Raw genomic sequence first — 21,948 nt, 5'->3', positions numbered from 1 at the left:
GCTCCATCCAACCAACGGGAAGAGACACTCGGCCCAGCCTCACTCAGGCCCCACCTCCATTCTTCTTCTGTTTTCCTAACCCGCCTGGCCTCCCGTCTCCTCCTCTGCAACCTCTGTGGGGAGAGGAGGCCGTGAGCAGCCTCCAGGGCAGTCAGCCTACCCCAGGGCCAGGGCGCCTTACCAGGTTCTGGCTGAGCAGCTCGTAGTCGAAGATCTCCATCTCGTACTGTTCAGCCAGCTCCTTGCACAGACTGATGGCCTCTTCCCACATCTACGGAAGGTCACAGGAGCAAGGTTATGGGGACCCCAACTCTCTGGAGCCTTGGCTGAGGGAGGGACTTGAGCCCTGCTGTGCCCCTGAGAATGAGCTGTAGCCTCACCCAGACCTGCCCCCCTTCACGGAGGGAGCCGAGGGCTTCCTGGCAAGAATGACCTTTCTCTGGCCTCTAATTCTAGTTTCTTGATGAATAATGGAGTAGGCTAATTACTTTTCCCATGCTCTCTGCTTCTTCTAACCACCCTGAGAGGAACTAACAGGCCCCTCATGGCCAGGTGAGAATGGAGGCTCAGGGAGGCAAGAGCCTGCCCCCGGTCAAGAGCCTGCCCAGCAGCAGGAACGGCATGCCAGCCTGGGGCTGTCACTCCAACTCCACTCCTCCTGTGATGCCCCAGCAGGGTGCAGGCTGGGCAGGGGTATGTTGGCCCCACCTTCCAAAAAGAAGGGAGCAAGTGACCTGAGCCAGAGAGCTTCTGGAGATGGAATTTGGACCAGACCTTGGTTGCCCTGATGTCCAGTCCTGGGGTCTTCCCTGTCTGGCTTCATGGTGGGAGTGAGTAGCAGGTAGAGGCAGAGGGAGAGGTGATTTCAGAGTATTAAAAAATGATTAGAATTACATTGTAGGACATCTTCCCCATCTTCAAAAATAATTTCTCTGCTCTGTTTTAGGTGAGAAGCCAAGAGTACCCACCATCTTAGACTAAAGGAGGTCATGAACCTCTGCAGACAAGCAGGGGGAGGTGCAGGGTGGGCTGCAATTCGGTTCAAAATAGAAAATGCCTCTCAGTGAAGACGCTGGAGGAGGCCAGGAGGAGAGAGGGCCATTGCCAAAACGCAGTGTGAGCTTCATAGCAGAAGTGCTCTCTCTGCAACCACATATGCAATAAAACCAAGGGCCGCACGGAGGAGCCCGGCTATAAACCACGGATAGCTTAGTGAGCCCCATAAAATGCATAAAGTGCCAGGAGGAACCAAGTCTGCAGGCTTTGCCCAGAACAAGAAGGTTGGGGAAATGCCCCTCACTGGGCGAGGGCTGTTTGGCTCAAGTGCAGGTCTTCACCAACTTCCCACCTAATACAGTTGGGGAGAAGAAACTCCCCATGTGTTAAGATCACCAAGAGAACATGGAAGGAGAGATGGCAAGAAGTCAGATCCCTGGATTTCCTCCCAGGTCCCCTGGGGCCTCTGATGGTCCCTGATCTCTTTGAGCCTCAGACATTCACTACTGAGCTGCTGTTGCTGGGTACTGGGGGTGGTTCATAGGCATTGAATCCACAGCCATGGAGCAGATGTGAGGATGGACAAGATGCAATCTCTACCCTCACGGAACATCAGTGAATGTAACGTTTGTATTTTGAGGGGGTACAGGAGTCCATCAGGTTATGGGAAGATGGACATGTGGAGTGGAGAACCATTGTGTGTGTCTGTAGCAATGGGTCTCCCCAGGAAGTGTGGAGAAAGAAAACTGAATGGAGTGCTAAGGAGTTTGGGCTTCATTCTAGAAGCATCCACAGAAATGGTCTTCAGGCTGAGCTGTCTCCATCTGCTGCCTCCTCTCTGCTCCCAAATGCTTTGGCACCACCTCTTCCCTTGCCCTCTCCCCCATTTTGCACAACACAAAGGGCACCATGCAAACATTATAATGGCTGGCATGCGTCCGTGAGCTTGGCATGCTCGGCACAGGGCAGACTGCACTGAATGCCTTGAGGAGGACACAGCCCTACAGCCCCTTCTGGGTCTTTCCCAGCCTGGCTGACTTAACCAGCCAATAAACAAACCAGAAGCTTTACTTTGACACTCAGTGGGGCAGGAGGTTCAAGAGATGGCAGAGTCTCTGCCCTCAAGAGGCTTAGCATTGTAAATTATGAGATGGTCTTCTCAACTGCCCAGTGCTGGGGGATTTATAAGCCCTTCTGCAGACATTACCTCATTCTATCTTTCCAGGATGGTGGGGAGATCAGACCAAGACAGATGCAATGAACTGCAGCAGCAGGACAGACCAAAATTAAGTGTTAAATGGTGTCCTGGTGAACGGGAGGAGACCTTGCAGCCCAGAGGAGAGGCAGGGCTGTGGATAAGCAGGAGGCTGAGAGAGGCTTGGGAAAGGAAGTGGCAGAGCCAGGTAACAATGATGATCATGGAAATGAACAAGATACACCACGTACAGTTCCTAAGGTAGACATTCTGTGCGGATCTTGTCACCTCATTTCCACTCTACAACCAGGGAGTTGGTCCTATTAGTATTTTACTATGATGGATGGAAAGCTGGAATCTTGCAGAGGCCAAGAAAACTGGAGGGGGTAGAGAAGCAAGGAGTGAAACCCTGGAGTCTGGCTCCAGAGGTGAGGGCTCAGCTGCCAGGCCACAACCCCTGTGGGATGATGGGAGCCTCTGGGCTACTGCTGCCTGACCGGCCACTGGAAGCTGGAGCTGGGCAGTAGCTGGTTTGCCCAATTCCTGGCCAAACCCAACCAAGAATCTTTGCGGGCTACAGACCCACACTGGTGCCATCATGCCATCTACCCACTCAGTCCACTCAATTGCCCTGGATAAAGTCCTTGGTCCCTGTGTGTGTCAGGTTCTGTTCTGGCCACTGGCCATTTATCAGTGGACAAGGCAGGGTCCTTCTGTCATGGCATTCTGAATTGGGGAGCCAGACAATAAACAAGAGAAACAAAATAAATGTGGTGCTGTTTGAGGGTGGGGAGTGCTTTGAAGAAGCAGGAATGGTGACCCAAAGCAGAGCAATGCTGCTTTGCCTGGAGGTGGCCGGGGAAGATCCCCTTTGAGGATGTCACACCCAAAGCAAAGCCCTGAGTGGTGGCAGGAGCCAGCTTTCCAGTAGGAAGTGTGTGGGGGGGAGAAATGCTGGGAAGGGCCAGTGCCAGGGCTCTGAGGCCAAGGAGCTTGGCACAGAGCAGGTGAGAAGAGAGCTCTCAGGAGGGAGGCACAGAGGAGGCATCCAAGGCCCAGCTCACAGAGGCCCTGCGGATCATGGGAAGGACTGTGTAATGCATTCTAAGTGGAATGGGGAAGTCGCTGAATCTCCTCCAATCAGACAGGTGAATGGCACAATCCAATACTTGTCTCATGATAGGATCATGACATGTTTTCTGAGTGGAGGATGATCCACAGGTTGGGAAGGGAGGCAGGGACTCTGCTTAGGATCCATCGTAGTGGCCAAGAGAATGATGCTGATACTTGGAAGGGAAGGTTTCAAATGGAGATGGAGAGAAGATGGAAAGAAGGGATCAGATTTAGGATTTGCAGGGATAGCTATGCATTCCTGAGGATGGATAGGTTGTAGGGTTTAGGAGAGAACTGTCCTTCCCAATGGCCAGGGTCCCCACAGAGAGAGAAGGGGCAGGAGCAGATTACCTTTCCTTTGTCAAAGTAACCTATGATGGTCTCATAGAGTGTCTCCTTCAGCTGCCGGTGGGTCTGAGGATGCTGCTGGCCTGTCTGCATGACCTGTGATGCACACTGCTCATCTGACCACTGTGGAGAGAGAACGCAGGGAGTCACCCAGGGCCAAGGGGCTGCCACGGCCAGTTGTCTTCCCAGGATTGAAGGGCAGAAAACACCCTCCCCACACTGTGTGCTTTCCTTCTTTCCTCTTCTCCCAAACCTAGCTCACTTTTGAAAATTCAAGGTCCCCCAGGGGAGGCTGCCCTCTTGGTGACATGAGTACCAGGATGCTTGGAGGTTGCTCTTTAGCACCCATGTCCCAGAACACATACTGATGAGGAGAGAGCTGAGGTCCTGCAGACCCTGTGTGGCTCCCTGTGGCTCTGGGTATCAGTGGTCAGTCCGGCAGATTCCAGTCTGCCAGTTCCCTTTGTAAAGCACTTCCTGATTTTTTGCTGAGTGGTGCTTAATTTGCTTCATTGGCTCACTCTGTGTAGCTTGCAGGGACTCTCTAGACCTTGATGAGGTGCCATCCCAGCTCTTCCAAAGCCAATGGAGATCATCTGACTTCATCCAGCTATTGCAAAATTTTCAAGAGAATGAAAGCAGTTCAGTGAGCACACTAATGGTTTATGGCTGATAGCAGGATGCTATATAACACTGCAAAATATATCTTGGGGGGTTATATTTGCTAAATGTAAAGGTCACTAAAACCTTAGGTGATCAGGGGAAGTAGGGCAGAAAAGTATCTTGCCAGGTCAATATTTTGGGACCACTGATCAAAACAAAATGCATATGGCTGTTTTTCCTTTTTTTTTAACTCTTCAACATGTTAGGGCCCCACGTGGCTCCCAGCCTGGACCCCCTTCATCCAAAGGGACAGCACCTTGAGAAGCCAGGTGTGAAGGAGCAGTGTGTAGGCAGCCTCTGTGTAATTGTCACAGTCCAGGTGAAGGTCACGGAGTTTGTACAGATACCTGTTTGGGGAAAAATACACCAAATTCCAGGAGCAGTGAGAAAGAGGTGTTGATAGGGACAGGAAGGAATGCACATCTGTAGGTCACAAGAGAGCCTTCATAATGACAGCAGCTAGCATTTGCTGGGTACCAGGCCCAGATGCCTTGGATCACTCGTTCCTCATGAAAAGCCTACGAGATGGTTTCACTGGGACTCCCATTTTCAGATGATAAAGCCACAGCCTGGAGAATGGGGACCATCCCAGCCAGCATTCATTCAGCTTGATACTGAAAGATACAGCCAATGCAATATGACAAGTCAGGGAAATAAAGGCAGGAGAGAGAAGGGGTGGGGAGAACTTATCAGAAGGCCTGGGCTGACAAACAGAAATGGTGGGGCATCACCTCCACTCAACCACTTCGGCCTGCTGGGGTGGTAATGGGCCCCAACGACTAGAAAGGAAAGCTCCTACTCCCTCCTCTGTTCTCTGAGTATTAAAAAAAGTGTAAAAGGAGGGAGGCCAGGGGCTGGAGAATGGACATTAACATAGAGGCCCTGAGCTGTCGATGGGGAGAACCCACCATTCAATCCTATGTCCTGTCCCTTTGCAAAGTGACATTCCAGTTTCTGAACCCTGGGATGGCAATTTATTGATGGGTATTGGAGACAGGAGCAAAGGAAGAAGGTTTGGTAAGTTCTTAGATAACTGACCCACAACAGACATCAATGGGCAGCCAATGAACTTCTCTGTGCCTCAGTCTGCCCACCTGCAAGATGGCAACTCTCACATAATCTACCCAGAGAGCCGTTCAGTGTAAAGGGCCAAGCAGATCGAGAGTAGCACATAAAAGGCTCCATAAGTGACAGCTAGCATTGCTGCTAATAAAGGCAAGTATGCATGGAAAGTGATTAGCTTGTAGCTGGCACTGAATGCTGACAGCTGCTATCTATTATCATTGTGAACCTCATTCTTCTACAAAACATTCCCACCTACCGCTGCTAGAAGCAGAAGTCAGAGCCCAAGAACCACTGCTTTGGTGACTTGCATGACATTAGGGACATTTATTAAAACCCAACTTTTAGTAATAGGGTGAAGGAAAGAAGCTTGATTCTTCCTCCAGGAGGAGAGGTGCTGCAGCCATTGTGGTGGGATTTCACCCAGAGCCACCACCTCATTCAGGGGAACATGGGCTTCCAGCATCTGCATCAGTGCAGGTCCCTGTGCTGAGGCCCAGGTTCCTAGTGGAAGAAAGGCTTTCTGCACAGACCTCAGCAAGGAGCTGCTGACATTCAATGTCCCTGGCCACATAAAATGTAGCTGCTGGGCTGAATGTCAGCTGCCTGACCTCTGGTTAGGGACAGTCAAAGGTCTGGAGAAGACAGTCACCTTGTAATTGTTTGATAACTAGTGAACCAGGCCACCCAGGGCCCTGTGGCTCATCCCCTTGTTCACCCAGTAGAGTTGCACTGAGCACCCAGGCTATTCCAGGCCATTTGAAATCAGAGGTAGCAAAAATGGACCTTGTTCTTACGTTTGGGATTCAGAGCCTAAAAGATTTAGATGTGAATCAATTTATCAAATGAATACCTGAGAAATACAGCTGTGATAAATATTGTCAAGGTGAGATCTATGGACTGAGAGTGATATTTATCTAGTGGGGGAGAGAAAGGGATTCTAGAGAGGGCTCTGGCCTGCTAGGTGAGCTGGGCTCTGGAGGGGAAGGAAGGGCATAAGAGGGACAACCTCCCAGGCAGAAGGATCCACCATCAAGTGAGCGCATTATTACCAGTAGCCTATCCATCCATCCCAGCAATGATGTGCAGGTGAGAAGTCTGAGCCTAGTTAGTAACCCAGAGCCAGAGACAGGCAGAAGCAGGTTCCAGCCCAGCTATTTCCAGTCTGTCCACACTCCTCCCCATAACGTGGTGAAGCTGTGTGTGACCTCCAGGTAGAGCTGGGAATTTTGAAACGCCTGTGTGCATGCATGGGTTAATCCTGCTATATCTCTTCCCATTGATTATTGATCCCTTAGACCCTTAGAAGGCTGTATCTAACACTGGGATGGGGGCATGGCCCAAGGGAGAGGTTTCCTGCTATGGTCAACTCCTGCATTGGCCAAGGCTTCCTCTCCGTTTTTTTATGAATCCCAGGGTTTGGTCTTCTGTTACAGAGCCCAAGGGAGGATCTCAATGAGCTCACTAGGATATCAGGTCAAATACCTCTAGATGCTTGAGTGAGGTAGGCAGGATATAGAACCACAGGGAGAGACAGTTTCATGACCCTGGGGCTGGCTCCTGCCATGTCTAAAAGGGTCACCACCACCCATCACATGAGAGCTGTCAGATGGGATGAGGCTCCAATGTGGCTCTCTTTTTAGGAGAAGGAAATTGTGATTTTTATGTAGAATCTCTAGATTTGGCAACGAATTAAAAATTGTTTTAAAATACGATGCCTGCCAAATGGAACAGGTTTTCAGACTATCCCCTGTTTGCCATGTCTGGTTTGGGCAAATATGGCTTTCCTAGATAGGCCCCAAGTCTCCAAGGCTTGCAGAGGTCTGGGATCTGCCATCTGTGCTTCTAAAATGGGAGGCAGAGGAGAGAGGATGGAAGGAGAGACCATATGCCAGGCGCGTCACCTAGCGTACCTTGTCTCATCCTCCAAACAGAAGGTGCAATGGAAACACGCTGCAGATGGGCAAGCCTCAACCAATTCCCGGGACGATTTGTCCAACATAACAGAGAAAACAGGGAGAAGATCCTGAGTCCTCCAGTCCCCAAATGTGGTGCTACCACAGTGTCATGTCTAATGATGTTATAAACGACCCAAGCTCAGGACAACCTATAGAATTCTAATTTTATTTTTTTCCCCTCAAATGAAAGTTCCTACTTCTGGAATAACATTAAACTAAGAACCTAAAAATATCTTCAGTAAGAGCAGACTGACTTTAGTCTTGAAGTCTCTTCCCTTTGACTGAATATGTCAAAGGGCTTAAAAATACCTGGCTCCTTAACCTTCTGATTGATTCCACCTCAGGGGCTCCTGACTCCTAAGGATATGCACAGAGGTATATGTCCGAAAATTCTGTTGTTGTGCTGTTTGTTAGAGAAAAAGTTGGAAGCAACCTAAATGTTCAACAATATAGAACTGGTTATATAAATTATAGTCTGTTCCAGAAAGGAAATTTAATAGTTTCATTAAAAATGATCTTGAAATACATCTGTTGACATGGAATTCTTGTCAAGTTAAAAAAAAAAGAGCAAATAATAAATCATTAGTAATTCCAGTTTTGCAAAAAGCAATGTTTGCCTAGAATTTGATATATGCATAAACATAGAAAGATCTGGAAGTATGTATGGGTTATGGGGACTTATTTCATTGCTTTGTTTTGCTTGTCTGTATGTTTATGAGTTTATTTGGTTTCAGTAAAAAGTCTATATTATTTTTGTAATGAGCAAAAAAATAACAATAAAAAACTTTGCAGAAAAATATGATATTCTGAGAAAAAAATTGGCAGAGAACTTCTTAGCTCCAGGCTAATGTCCCTAAAACCCTTCATGATATATTAAAATAAGTATCTCTTAAAGGCCTAGAAGGAAGCAGGCATTGTGCAACTCTGTACTTCTCCCCTTCGGAACCGGGCTGGCCAATGGCTGTACAGTTTTCCCGGACCAACCTGGGCTTCATACACCAGCCAGCAACAAATGCAAACAGCTCGCAGCTTGCCCACAGGAAGGGGAGGAGCAGGGCCACAGACAGGCGGGAGAGCTCTGAGTGGCTTATGGGGAAGAATTGACAGAGTCTGGGGAATTGATAGGCATCAGAACATGAGGGGTATGAATGCCAAGACGAAAAGGTCAAACTCTATCCTGAAGACAGTGGGGAACCATCAGGGGATGTCAGCAGGAGAGCAGCACAGCAGGCTGAATTTAGAAAATAAGACTCTTACCTTATGTACATCTCTTCCCGGTTGTTATCTTTGTAGAAATTCTGGATGGGGAAGAAAAACAGCCATAAGCAAGGCTGTGAGGGTAGAGGGTGTCGCGACGGGGATGAGAGAGAGGTCGCTGTGTACTGTCAGGGCACCCTGAGATAGGAGCGAGAAGTCTACTCTGCTGAATGCATCCTACAGTCTCACTGGGAGAATCTGTTTTGAAAGCCACTTCTCTGACTATAAAGGGACAAAGGAAATGTCTCAGCCATAACACGTAAGGAGATGCAGTTGAGCTGTCTCCTGGGCTGAGTGGTGTGCTTCCAATGGCAGGGCCAGTCTGCTTTGATAAAGTCCACTTTGAAGGGCAGCCCAGCTTCATCTTTCAATGCTCAGGCCTGTGGTCACAAGGACCTGAGTTGGAAAGATCGTAGGAACATCCTGGCAATAGTAATAGATCATAATAGAACACAGAACTCTCCAGAGCTGTGATGGGATTCCACAGCCAAAAGCATTTACACTTGGCCAGACTTAGGAAGCTGGTCCCTATTCCAGCCCAGAAGCCATTTCGACTGGTAGTTGTCCTGGGCTCCCATGCCTGAGATCCTAATCCTGTGACATCTTTAAACAAGTCCTTACAGATCGGAACCAGGAGGTCCTGATCCAGTCTGAGAGCCACACGGGGGCAAACTCTGGTTTAATACTTAGCTCTCCTCACACTAGGCACCTCTCCCCCATCCTGCCCTGATCCTTGACGCCACATTCAAGTCCCACGCCCAAACCTAGTAGGGTCTGACTGCTGGAGGAACTGCCTGCCCTAAGCTTTCTCCCTGGTCCTAGTCTGACTGCTAAAGGTCAATTTCTTCAACCTGCTTCTCTTGCTCCTTAGAAAGAAACCCTCAGTTCCTGGAAAGGCCCTCCTTCTGCTCTTTCTGTAAGTGGGGCCTGGTGGAGTCCTCAGCACTGAATTCCTTTCTGCTGTAGTCAGAGTTTTTAAACTCCCTTCAGCATTTGGAACATCAATGGCAATATCTAAGCTGCTGCAAGAGAGGCCCTGTGGACTAAGGGGAGGCCACACAACAGAACTGGGGGAACTGGACTTGTCTTTGGAGAGCACTAGGGGTGGCAGGGACTGACGTGATGGAAACCATGTGGGCCTTGGCCAGCTTTGTTCATTTAAAGCATTTTAAGTCTGGCCAATATGGGGGAAGGAAGCACTACAGCTGCTGCCACCCCCTCCTGAGCCAATCACCCAGCACAGGAGGGAGGCTGTCAGGAGCTGGCCTCCTGCAATAGAAGGGTCAAGAGCCTTAGCTGCTCTGGCTGGTTGGTAGTCTCTAAGTTCTAGTTATAAGTGCTCTCCATCCTGCCAGAGAAAGGAAGCCAGCACACACTGAGCAGTTCCCCAGGGGCGGGACCCATGAACTCACTGCTGCTTTTCGTCCACATAACATAAGCAAACCCAAGACTGGAGAGCATCTCTGTAGTGGTCTATTTCATTAATCACCAGGGTAAAGACAACCATGAGCTGTGTGCCTCTGAAACTCACATTGTCGACCAGTCTCCACCGCCACCTTCCTACCTTGGGATGTATTAATGGGGCACTCATTATTCCCATTTCACATATAAGGAAAGTGAGGCACAGACAGACCTTAAGACGCAGAGCTAGCAGGTGGCAGAGCAGGGGTGCCGACCCACATCTGTCTGATTTCTGAAGCTGTTAGCACCACCTCCCTATCAGGAACAGGAGTGAGACACAAAGCTAAGCGGCACCTCCACCCCCCGATTGTGGACAGACATGGACAGTGGGGACACCCGCCAGGCCACGCACCAGCAGGTTGACAGTGCAGCTCATGCGGTTGTCTTTGCTCTCGTCGGTCATCACACCCCGGTAATCCAGCAGCTTCTCCAGGAGCCCTTTGACCAGGTTCACAAAGTTCTCCACTGACTTGGCAATGGTCGGGTGCTCTGCGGCACACTCCATCAGGCTGCGGGCAGAGACGGGTGGTGAGCTCATGGCCAGGGGACAGACTGTGGTGGGTGGAGGGTAACCCTGCCAGTCCAAGCTCCCCTGGTTTGTGAATGGTTCCTTTTGCTCATTTGTATATGTATTTACTCATACAGTGTAGTAAGTGTCTACTTTTCTACTGTTAAAATGGGAAAAAATTTAAAGTAAAAAAAAAATTTCAATGTGTGCATGGTGGGGGAGGGGGGACAGTCACTTTCACACACTCACATTGGAAGTACGCAGGGCCCCTGGTTGAATGGCGATTTCCACACTGTCTATCAACATGGAACACTCGAATCCCTGGACCCAGCAACTCTACTTCAGGGAATCTGCTCTGAGGAATATTCCCAGCAGTACGCCAGGATATATTTATAGCACTTATAAATTGCAGCTGATACTGAAATAGTTGGAACCAGCTTCAGTGTCCATCAATGAGGTTAAATAAATTAAGGTATATTCACAGAATGTGATTCTATGAAGCCATTAAAAGGAATTAGAGAGATCAATCTGTTTTGATATTAACAGCTCTATAAAATATATAGTTAAGTGAGTCAAGTTGCTGAATGATTTTTTTTTTTAAATTTAACTAATGGGCATAGCACTGAGTCCTAGTGTTTTTCTTAACATCTCACAGATATTAGCTCGCCTGACCTCCCATCACAGTTTAATGAGATGAGACTGACAGATGCAGAAACAAAAGCATGGAGAGGTCAACTAACTTGTCCAAGGTCACACCATTGGTAAACAGTCGGGTTCCAGGGTCCCGTGTCTCAACCACCCAACACCAGGCATGTGCTAACCGCATGGTGGAGCACGACACACGGTCAGGAAGGACAAACACCAAGTGCTCAGCCATGGTATCTTCTCTGAGGGGTCAAAGTTGAGGAACAGAGGAGAAAACCTTTTTTCAATTTAAATATGGGTATATTATTTGAAAAAAATAACCTGCATTATAATATTAATATAAGTTTTTAAAATGAAAATACAAAATGTGATGTTCCTAAGCCTCTTCCAGCAGACACTGCGAGGCATGTGTGGTGGGGAGAAAGAAATAAATCTGGGAAGACTGTGTCTACCCCCAGGAGGCCTGCAGGCTAGAAAGGGAAAGACGGATGAATTGGAAGTCTGATGAATAACCACTTCTTTTTAATCACTTTTTCTGTGCCAGATGCTACATGAGTCCCTTTTTCATTAGAAATCCTCATAGAAATTCTGACAAGTAAAAATTGTTTCCCCCATTTTACAGATGAGGATATCAAGGCTCAGGAGGGCTAAAAGACCTTCCCCATGCTACACTGGAAATATGTTTGAGTGGTGACCGTTAGAATCAAGCCAATTGCTGTTCAATTTGGGGAAGCATGGTGGCCTGTCCCTGGGCGTCTCTGCTGGATAGGCAGCACCTGACTCTGTGACTGTTTCCAGCCAGGCTCCCCATGTAGTGCAAGTCCCAAGAGCCTTAGGAGGCCAAGGTGAGAGGAACCAGGAATCTACACGTGATTTCTTCCCACCAGCGCACCAGGCTGCAAGGAGGTGGCATCTGAAACTGTGGCAGGGCTTAGACAAATCCATCTTAGCGCTGGGAGAAGCACCTGCTGCCTGGCTGTCCATGAGCGGTGCAAATGGCCCTGTGATTTACACCTGTCTGGCTCAGCCGCAGCTGTGCCTGCTCCCTTCTAGAGCAGCCACTTCCAGCCCAGCTCCCAACCCCAAGGACAACACAACTACAAAGAAGTTTCTTCCCAGAGTTTGCTGTGGGATTTCTCATGGCCTCCCAGGCATCTCAGGGCCTCAGACAAGGGCCTCAGGCAGCACCGTAGGGTCTCTTAGCTCAGGGGATTTCAACCTGCAGGCAACATGGAGAATCACTGGTGCTTTCAAACTTCAGTGTGATGGAAATCACCCGAGCATCATCCAAGAGATTCTAATTTACCAGGTCTGGATTGGGACCTGGGAGCCTGACTTGCTAACTAGCTCCCAGGTGACACCAATCCTGCTGCTTCAGGGATCATGCTTTGTGAAGCAAGGTTTTTAGAAGAATAAGGTCTTGGCTGTTTTTACTTTCTCTCTGTTTTTATGCATGAGGCAAGAAGGCTGCTTAGATAGTCTAGGGCTGGTAAGATGGTGGGGAGACAGGAATCACCCATCCATCACCCATCCTTACATTCCACATGTACCATTCTGGACACCAGGGACTGCTACATTGTTAAGACCCTGACCTTCATGAGATACCAGTGCAGGAGGGTACACACACACACAGAAAAGTTACTGTAGGCTGTAAAAACTACAGCTTACTGAGTGCTCCCGAGTTCTGAGAATGGTGCTAAGCCTGTTTCACTGATTATCCTGTTTAATATCCACAAAAGCTCCTCAGCATTACTGTAACCTCCAAGTCCTGATGTTGATCCTGACACACAGCTGTGACTTACTTGGTGTTCCATTGCAGAGTGGGAGTGGTAGTGAGAAAACTTGGGAATCCTGGGCTCAGGCGGATAGCTCCTCACTCAGTGGAAGGAGGGGTGCAGACTTGCCCCCCATCTCTGCTACTGCCTTGGGGTCAGCAAGTTCAGGCATCCCTTGGGCTGCTGCCAGCTCAGGTGTTCCTGGGACTGGCTTGCATTCAGCCTGGGGGCCCTCACCTTCTGTCAGGGCTATGAAACTGGATTTTGAGTCAATGCTTTAGGAAGTACGCATGGAGTGCCTCTTGGGTGACAGCTGCTTTTCCACTGAGCTGGTTTGGGTAGGCTCTAGGCCCAGAACACACGCTGTGTCTCCTTCAGCCTTCCAGCTCCCTCAGTACTTCCAAGAACATCCCCAGGCTTGCAATCAAGTAGCAGGTGCTGTGGAGTAGGTGTGAGGAGCCCCTGAAGCTCAGGAATGTTGAGAGGTGACATGATTAGATTATGAAGTTGTAACCTAACCAGTAGGTTCATCCACTTGGTGGATTAATAACGTGAATGGTTGATTGGGTGGCAACTGTAGGCAGGCAGGACTGGACGAAGTAGGTCACTGGGAGATGTCTTAGAGATCACATTTTGTTCCTGCCCCACCACCTCGGTTTCCTGGCTGCCATGACCTGAGCAGCTTCCCTCTGCCATGCCCTTCTGTCATGATGTCCCCCATCACCTTGGACTTAGAGCAATGGAGTCGCCCACCATGAACTCAGCCTCTGAAACCATGAGCCCCCCAATAAACTTTTCCTCCTCTAAGTTGTTCTCATCAGGTAATTGATCACAGAGATGAAAAACTAATACAGCAGGGGTGTGTCTTATGACTCCATCCACTGTGGGACTCATGATTTAAGACAGCTGTGGATTAATGAGATCGGGCTCTAGAAAAGCCCTGCGGGTAGGAGGACTGGGGTGCTGTGTGGGGTTGTACAGCTTGTGTACTGCACAAGGGCATGAGGACTGAAATTCAGCCTCATTCCATGTCCAAGTCTTGCACCTGGATGTATGGCTGCAGCTGCCACAGGACTGTTCTAGTCACAAAGACACCATCTCATTGCCAAGCTCTCTACCTGCCCAGAGGGGACCCTACATACCTATGGAGTCCCTGAACAAGGGACGGGGAGGAAGGACTGAGGAGCTGGAAAAGATGAATGGGCTATGACTTCCAATGGCCACATTGCTGCCCATCTGAATGACGATAATGATAAGACTCCAGGAGCACCTAGTAGGTGTCAGGAACTATGGTAATAAATTAAGACAAAAAGGAAGAAAAATAGCAACCATGCTAAGCACTTGACACAATTCCTCATTCAGCCCCAACACAAGCTTCACGAGGTGACTAATATTTCTATCTCCAGTTTACAGTTAGAAAACTGAGGCTCAGAGAGGTCAAAGGAAGGTGGTGGGACTCCACCCACTGGGCCTTCTGAGGAGGCCCTGCCTCCTGGGTTGGGCTTGATTAGTTTTGCATACAAATCATTCACACCTTGTCTCAGAAGGAAAATAATGAGCTGTCTTTAATTTCCTCGACCTCTAAGGGCTCCTTTTATAAATAACCACTCAGGAAGGATTTGAAAACCCTGCTGATAGTCTGAAGATTGCTGCGGAGCCCATCCGCTTGTAAAAATGGAAATTGCCAGCACCATACATGGTTCCGTTCCTGGTCAATATTTAGATTTTCCTTTTTAGAACTTAAAGATAATCACTGACTCAGGCAAAACCCTGTTTCTGTCCCTGAATGATCACTCTCAATATTCGCTTGGGGGGACAGACGGTGGCTCCTCCCAGCGAACCTGGTTTGTATTCTAGGTGTTCAGGAGGGCTGAGCACAGTGACAGGAAGGGACAGGGGACAGCTGAGCCTCTGCTACCTGGGGTTTCCTTCTGTCCACTGGGCTCAGATAGGCTGGGCAGGGTGGAAGTGTCATTGCAGGGCTCAGAGATGAGTCTTTAGCTGGCTGTGGTTGGTTGCTAAATATTCAGAAAGGACTGGAGAAAGAATTCAAAAGCAGAGCATCCCTCAAATCATAGAGTACACAGTTGGGGGAAATTTGGGCTGTCTGGCCACACTCCTAAGCCTTGGGAGAGGCCTCTCCAGGGCAGGGGGCAATTACCAAGCAGCCAAAGACAGAAACTGGGAGTCAGGCCGAGGGGTTGAAGTACATTTATTAAGCATGTACCTGCTGGGCGCCAGATGCTTTATGATTACTCACTCTTCAAAATAACCACAGGAGCTTATTATCTCTCATTTTAGAAATGGGGATACTGAGGCCAGAGAGGTTGTGTGATTTGCTCAAAGCCATGCAGCTGCAAAGTAGGGAGCCAGGATTCAAGTCCAATGTCTTTCTCCAAAGATGTGAAAGTGGCCAATAAGCACATAGCAAGATGCTGCACATCATTAGACTTTAGGAAATGCAAATGAAATCCACAATGAACTATCGCTTCACACTCACTAGCAAGGCCATGACCAACAAGACAGGCATCAGCAAGTGTTAACAGGGTTGTGGGGAATGGGAGCCCTCCTGCTGTGCTGGTGAGACTGTATTTGGTGCTGCTACTTTGGAAAAGAGTTGGTGGTATCAAAAAAGGTTAAATGTGTCTATATTTATATTTCCACAAGACCCAGCAATTCCTCTCTAAGGTACAAAACAAGACAATTGTTAACATATATCCACGCAAAACTGGCACATGGACCAGACATGCAGGCACAAACCTGCAATCCTAGCAACTCGGGAGGCTGAGGCAGGAGGATTACAAGGTCAAAACCAGCCTCAGCAACTATGCCAGGCCCGGTCTCAAAAAATAAAAGCGCTGGGGATGTGGCTCCATGGTTAAGTGCCCCTGGGTTCAATTCCCAGTACCAAAAACAAAAACAAAAACCCAAAACAAAAAAACCTAAACTTGCACGTGAATGCTCACGGCAGAATCAGTCCTAATTAACAGTCAAGACCGTGGAAATGGCCTAAATATCCACCAACTGATTAATGAACAGACAAAATTAGTAAACAGACAGTGAATTCTTATTTGGCAGTAAAAATAAATTTTGCACTCATGCTCGCTATGTGGATGAGCTTTGAAAGCATTCTGCTATGTGGAAGAAGTTGGTCATGAAGGGCAGTGGATTGTATGATTCTATTTATATGAAATACACAGAATCAGTGAGTCCACAGGGATAGGAAGCAGAGCACGGGCTGAATGGGGCTAAGGGAAATGGAGGAGTTGTGTGTGTGTGTGTGTGTGTGTGTGTGTATGGGGATGTGGCTAAGAGTACCTGTTTCTTTTTTTCAGCAATAAAAATGATCTGCAATTGTCTATGGTGATGGTGGCACAGCTCTGTGAAAATGTCAAAGGTCCCTGAATTCTCTGCTTTGGGTAGATTATATGGCTTGTGAATTATATTTCAATAAAGCCATAAAAACAAAACCACGTCCTGACTCCTAGACTGGTGGTCTTGGGCACAGTACCACCCACTGCCTGCCCCACGCCTGCCTGAGCACTGAAGTCCGGTCCAGCCAGGTTCAAGTCCCTGCTGTCCACTCCACTAGCTGTTCCCAGCTTGCTGAGACAATGCATTTGTTCCCTGAGCCTCAGAGGCCACCTCTGTGACATGGGCATCCAGGCGAGCATACCTAAGCCCGGGAGGCATGAGAGAGAGAGAGCGCACTTGGCACAATACCGTGTCCCAGGGGCACTCAGTAAACGCGGATCTCATCAAATCAATATCACAAATTTCATTGTCACAAATTTCATTGTCACAAATTTCAAAGGAAAACAGCAATCGTTATTCCGCAGTTCAGACCCAGCCTGGACATTTTGGCATTGATGGATTATTTCTTTCTTTTTGACACAGCAAAGCTTTTTTCTATCTGGCCCATTATGTCAACATCAAAGAAATGTCCAACGCAGAGAGAAACGTGAGGCTCCTTCCCCAAAGGTGTCTCCTGGTCCCCACAAGCCCTAGACTGGTCTCTAGGGGCGACAGCCACGTGGGGACCCTGGAGCTTGCCCGCAGCCCCTGGCCCGTGTGGCCTGCACTCACATGGACTCCAGCAGCTGCACGTACTGCTCGTCGCCTCGGCCCCCTTCCACCTCGTGGTCCAGCTTGAGGATGATCTCGTTTTCAAACTGAGGATGGAGAGAACAGAGGCAGAGGCAGCATTAGATGGCTGAGCACTGAAATGGGTCCAACCAGTCTGGTGGTGGGATACCCTGATGACCCAGACCTCAGGGAGCATCTCTTACCTCCCAGGGCAACTGCTGGGATCTGGGAAGCAAAATGGACCAAGATGCCATGCCTGCCCCTGGAGTGTCTGGAGGGTGAAGGGAGCAAGGGCTGATGAGTGCTAGGGCAGAGATGGAGTATGTGCATGGGGTATGGGTATGGGTGTGGGTGCGTGCACATGTGTGAAGGCTTCCCACAGACCATGTCATTTGGGCTTGTTTTCCAAAGTTAGGTAGAAATTTTGCTGGAAGGTGAAAAGGGAAAGGGAATTCCAAGCATGTGCAAAGGCCCAGAGGTATGTGACAGCTGCATCTTCAAGCATAGCACCCTTCAGGTGCACCTATCATTTCTGCTTGCCTATCATTCCTTTCTCTAGCTTGTGAACACCCTGGCCCTGAGATGGGCTGATGACCCCTCCCTGGTGCCAAGTGTGGATGCCCAATGCAGGCCTGCTTATGAGCAGGGCTAAGAAAGAAATCGGGCCAAACCAATGAGAGTCCAGTCTGAGGCTTTGTTGGAACTCTTAGCAAGAGACTCTCTACTCAACCGGAAGATGGAGGTGGTAAGCCTGAGGCTCCCAAAGATGACAATAATGAAGAGTGTGTCTGCGAATCACACTCCTGCAGAGGAAAGCAGGGAGGAAGTGCTAAGACACAGGGACCAATTTTGAGCATCTGGATTCAGCCATACCTGAAGTTTTCCCAATTACACGAACTGCTGTTTCCAGCACACACACATATATATATATATATATATATATATATATATATATATGCAAATTATTTTGTGTGTGTGTGTGTGTGTTATCAGGCAGTCTATGTTGGTGTTTTGTTACCTGCAACTAAAAAAACATTTTTTTTTTTTTTTGCAAAATACAAGTAAGACATGGAGCAGATGCTAGGCTTCAGAGTCAAGACCAGTGACAAGGGTGGTGGCCAGAGATCAGATGTCGTTGAGTAAGCAGAAAGCCAGTGTTCTCTAGTTCCACCAAATTCTGTTGCATTGAAGCCAAAGGATGTTTTTGTCTCTAGAGTGAACTTGAAGAAGCATTTCACGCAGTGAGGCTCATGGATTATTTAATGTCATCTTTTTTTTTTTAAATTTTTTTTAATATTTTTTTAATTTATTTTTATTTTTTTTATATTTAATGTCATCTTTTTTTTTTAATTTTTTATTGTTGGCTGTTCAAAACATTACATAGTTCTTGATATATCATATTTCACAATTTGATTCAAGTGGGTTATGAGCTCCCATTTTTACCCCATATACAGATTGCAGAATCACATCAGTTACACATCCATTGATTTACATATTGCCATACTAGTGTCTGTTGTATTCTGCTGCCTTTCCTATCCTCTACTATCCCCCCTCCCCTCCCCTCCCCTACCCTCCCCTCTTCTCTCTCTGCTCCCTCTACTGACATTCGTTTGTCCCCCTTATATTATTTTTCCCCTTCCCCTCACTTCCTCTTGTATGTACTTTTGTATAACTCTGAGGGTCTCCTTCCATTTCCATGCATTTTCCCTTCTCTCTCCCTTTCCCTCTCACCTCTCATCCCTGTTGAATGTTAATCTTCTTCTCATGCTCTTCGACCCTACTCTGTTCTTAGTTACTCTCCTTATATCAAAGAAGACATTTGGCATTTGTTTTTTAGGGATTGGCTAGCTTCACTTAGCATAATCTGCTCTAATGCCATCCATTTCCCTGTAAATTCTATGATTTTGTCATTTTTTAATGCAGAGTAATACTTCATTGTGTATAAATGCCACATTTTTTTTATCCATTCATCCATCGAAGGGCATCTAGGTTGGTTCCACAGTCTAGCTATTGTGAATTGTGCTGCTATGAACATCGATGTAGCAGTGTCCCTGTAGCATGCTCTTTTTAGGACTTTAGGGAATAGACCGAGAAGGGGAATAGCTGGGTCAAATGGTGGCTCCATTCCCAGCTTTCCAAGAAATCTCCATACTGCTTTCCAAATTGGCTGCACCAATTTGCAGTCCCACCAGCAATGTACAAGTGTACCCTTTTCCCCACATCCTCGCCAGCACTTGTTGTTGTTTGACTTCATAATGGCTGCCAATCTAACTGGAGTGAGATGGTATCTTAGGGTGGTTTTGATTTGCATTTCTCTGACTGCTAGAGATGGTGAGCATTTTTTCATGTACTTGTTGATTGATTGTATGTCCTCCTCTGTGAAGTGTCTGTTCAGGTCCTTGGCCCATTTGTTGATTGGGTTGTTTGTTCTCTTATTGTCTAATTTTTTGAGTTCTTTGTATACTCTGGATATTAGGGCTCTATCTGAAGTGTGAGGAGTAAAGATTTGTTCCCAGGATGTAGGCTCTCTATTTACCTCTCTTATTGTATCTTTTGCTGAGAAAAAACTTTTTAGTTTGAGTAAGTCCCATTTGTTGATTCTAGTTATTAACTTTTGTGCTATGGGTGTCCTATTGAGGAATTTGGAGCCCGACCCCACAGTATGTAGATCGTAGCCAACTTTTTCTTCTATCAGACGGCGTGTCTCTGATTTGATATCAAGCTCCCTGATCCATTTTGAATTCACTTTTGTGCATGGCGAGAGAAAGGGATTCAGTTTCATTTTGTTGCATATGGATTTCCAGTTTTCCCAGCACCATTTGTTGAAGATGCTATCCTTCCTCCATTGCATGCTTTTAGCCCCTTTATCAAATATAAGGTACTTGTAGTTTTGTGGATTGGTTTCTGTGTCCTCTATTCTGTACCATTGGTCCACCCGCCTGTTTTGGTACCAGTACCATGCTGTTTTTGTTACTATTGCTCTGTAGTATAGTTTGAAGTCTGGTATCGCTATACCGCCTGATTCACACTTCCTGCTTAGCATTGTTTTTGCTATTCTGGGTCTTTTGTTTTTCCATATGAATTTCATGATTGCTTTCTCTATTTCTACAAGAAATGCCGTTGGGATTTTGATTGGCATTGCATTAAACCTATAGAGAACTTTTGGTAATATCGCCATTTTGATGATGTTAGTTCTGCCTATCCATGAACAGGGTATATTTTTCCATCTTCTAAGATCTTCTTCTATTTCTCTCTTTAGGGTTCTGTAGTTTTCATTGTATAAGTCTTTCACCTCTTTTGTTAGGTTGATTCCCAAGTATTTTATTTTTTTTTTGAGGATATTGTGAATGGAGTGGTTGTCCTCATTTCCATTTCAGAGGATTTGTCGCTGATATACAGGAATGCCTTTGATTTATGCGTGTTGATTTTATATCCTGCCACTTTGCTGAATTCATTTATTAGCTCTAATAGTTTCTTTGTAGACCCTTTTGGGTCTGCTAGTTATAGAATCATGTCATCTGCAAATAGTGATAATTTAAGTTCTTCTTTTCCTATTTTTATGCCTTTAATTTCTTTCGTCTGTCTAATTGCTCTGGCCAGTGTTTCGAGAACTATGTTGAACAGAAGTGGTGAGAGAGGGCATCCCTGTCTTGTTCCAGATTTTAGAGGGAATGCCTTCAATTTTTCTCCATTCAGAATGATGCTAGCCTGAGGCTTAGCATAGATTGCTTTTACAATATTGAGGTATGTTCCTGTTATCCCTAGTTTTTCTAGAGTTTTGAACAAAAAGGGATGCTGTACTTTGTCAAATGCTTTTTCCGCATCTATCGAGATGATCATATGATTCTTATTTTTAAGTCTATTGATGTGGTGAATAACATTTATTGATTTCCGTATATTGAACCAGCCTTGCATCCCAGGGATGAATCCTACTTGATCATGGTGCACAATTTTTTTGATAAGTTTTTGTATCCGAGTGGCCAGAATTTTATTGAGGATTTTTGCATCTAGGTTCATTAGAGATATTGGTCTGTAGTTTTCTTTCTTTGAAGTGTCTTTGTCTGGTTTAGGTATCAGGGTGATGTTGGCCTCGTAGAATGAATTTGGAAGTATGCCGCATCTCTTCTATACGAGTGTGAACCAAAATGGTTTGTGCTGTTTCAGTATCATACCCTGAAGGGTCCATCCGGATCACAGAGGCCCCTTCTCCCCGACTCACCATTAAAAAGGAAATCAGCACCTGTAGAGGGGAAGGGGTCCCTTGGCAAAGTTACTGAGACCCTTGGAGGCCTTGGGGACTCTTGTGACAAGAGGCTCCTAACTCAGCCTCTTCACACTCAGTCTTCATACCACCCTGTGAGGCTTGAGGTCAAGGGTCACCTTTAAAGGCAATAATGCATGACAAGCAGCCAGCCCTGGCTGGCACAGCCTCCAGTAAGTGTCAGTTACGATTACAGATGCAGTAGAGGCTCTGAGAGTTTAAGTGACTTGTCTAAAGTCTCAGATGGATGGCAGGGACCTTTGGCAGCTCTTTCCAGCACATAAAGGATGGAGCCCAGTCAAGATAAAGTCTTTACTGGCAGGAACCAGATTCACTCTCCCCTCAGGTCTGCATCTCACCTGTGATGCCGTGTTCCTTACTTTTGTGGGTGACGGGTCCACAGAAGGGACCAGAGGCTTATGCTGACACAACACAGATGCGAAGGGATCTCCTGGAGCTGCCACAGTGGGGGAAGACTTATTGAAACAGACACACCGGGCCTGGGAAGACGGGCGTGTTGTGCTAAGTACTGAAAAAGAGAACGTTCTAGTTGGGGAAAGGTCTGAGCAAAGGTGTGGAGGTGGAATGTGGAGGAACGAGGAGGGCGTCCCAGCTGCAGC

At 47.3% G+C, this 21,948-nt stretch overlaps 1 protein-coding gene across 1 annotated transcript in view; it reads right to left on the bottom strand.

Moving 5' to 3' along the window:
* The window catches only part of Dock2 (dedicator of cytokinesis 2), a 409,837-nt gene that overhangs the window by 48,018 nt on the left and 339,871 nt on the right, over window positions 1–21,948 (bottom strand). The window contains exons 34-39 of the mRNA XM_046421400.2: window positions 17,068–17,153; window positions 10,406–10,562; window positions 8,593–8,633; window positions 4,572–4,662; window positions 3,656–3,775; window positions 182–271 (exon numbers count right to left, since the gene is read on the bottom strand). Coding sequence (XP_046277356.1) covers window positions 182–271; window positions 3,656–3,775; window positions 4,572–4,662; window positions 8,593–8,633; window positions 10,406–10,562; window positions 17,068–17,153 — 585 coding nt within the window. The remainder of the gene's footprint in view (window positions 1–181; window positions 272–3,655; window positions 3,776–4,571; window positions 4,663–8,592; window positions 8,634–10,405; window positions 10,563–17,067; window positions 17,154–21,948) is intronic.

The sequence above is a fragment of the Marmota monax genome, unplaced genomic scaffold (genome assembly GCF_021218885.2).
Source record: "Marmota monax isolate L192 unplaced genomic scaffold, Marmota_monax_Labrador192_F-V1.1 WCK01_AAM20220418_F8-fsc00084, whole genome shotgun sequence".
NCBI lineage: Eukaryota > Metazoa > Chordata > Mammalia > Rodentia > Sciuridae > Marmota > Marmota monax.
The sequence above is the reverse complement of the archived record's forward strand: the minus strand, read 5'-3'. Positions and strand labels throughout refer to the sequence as shown.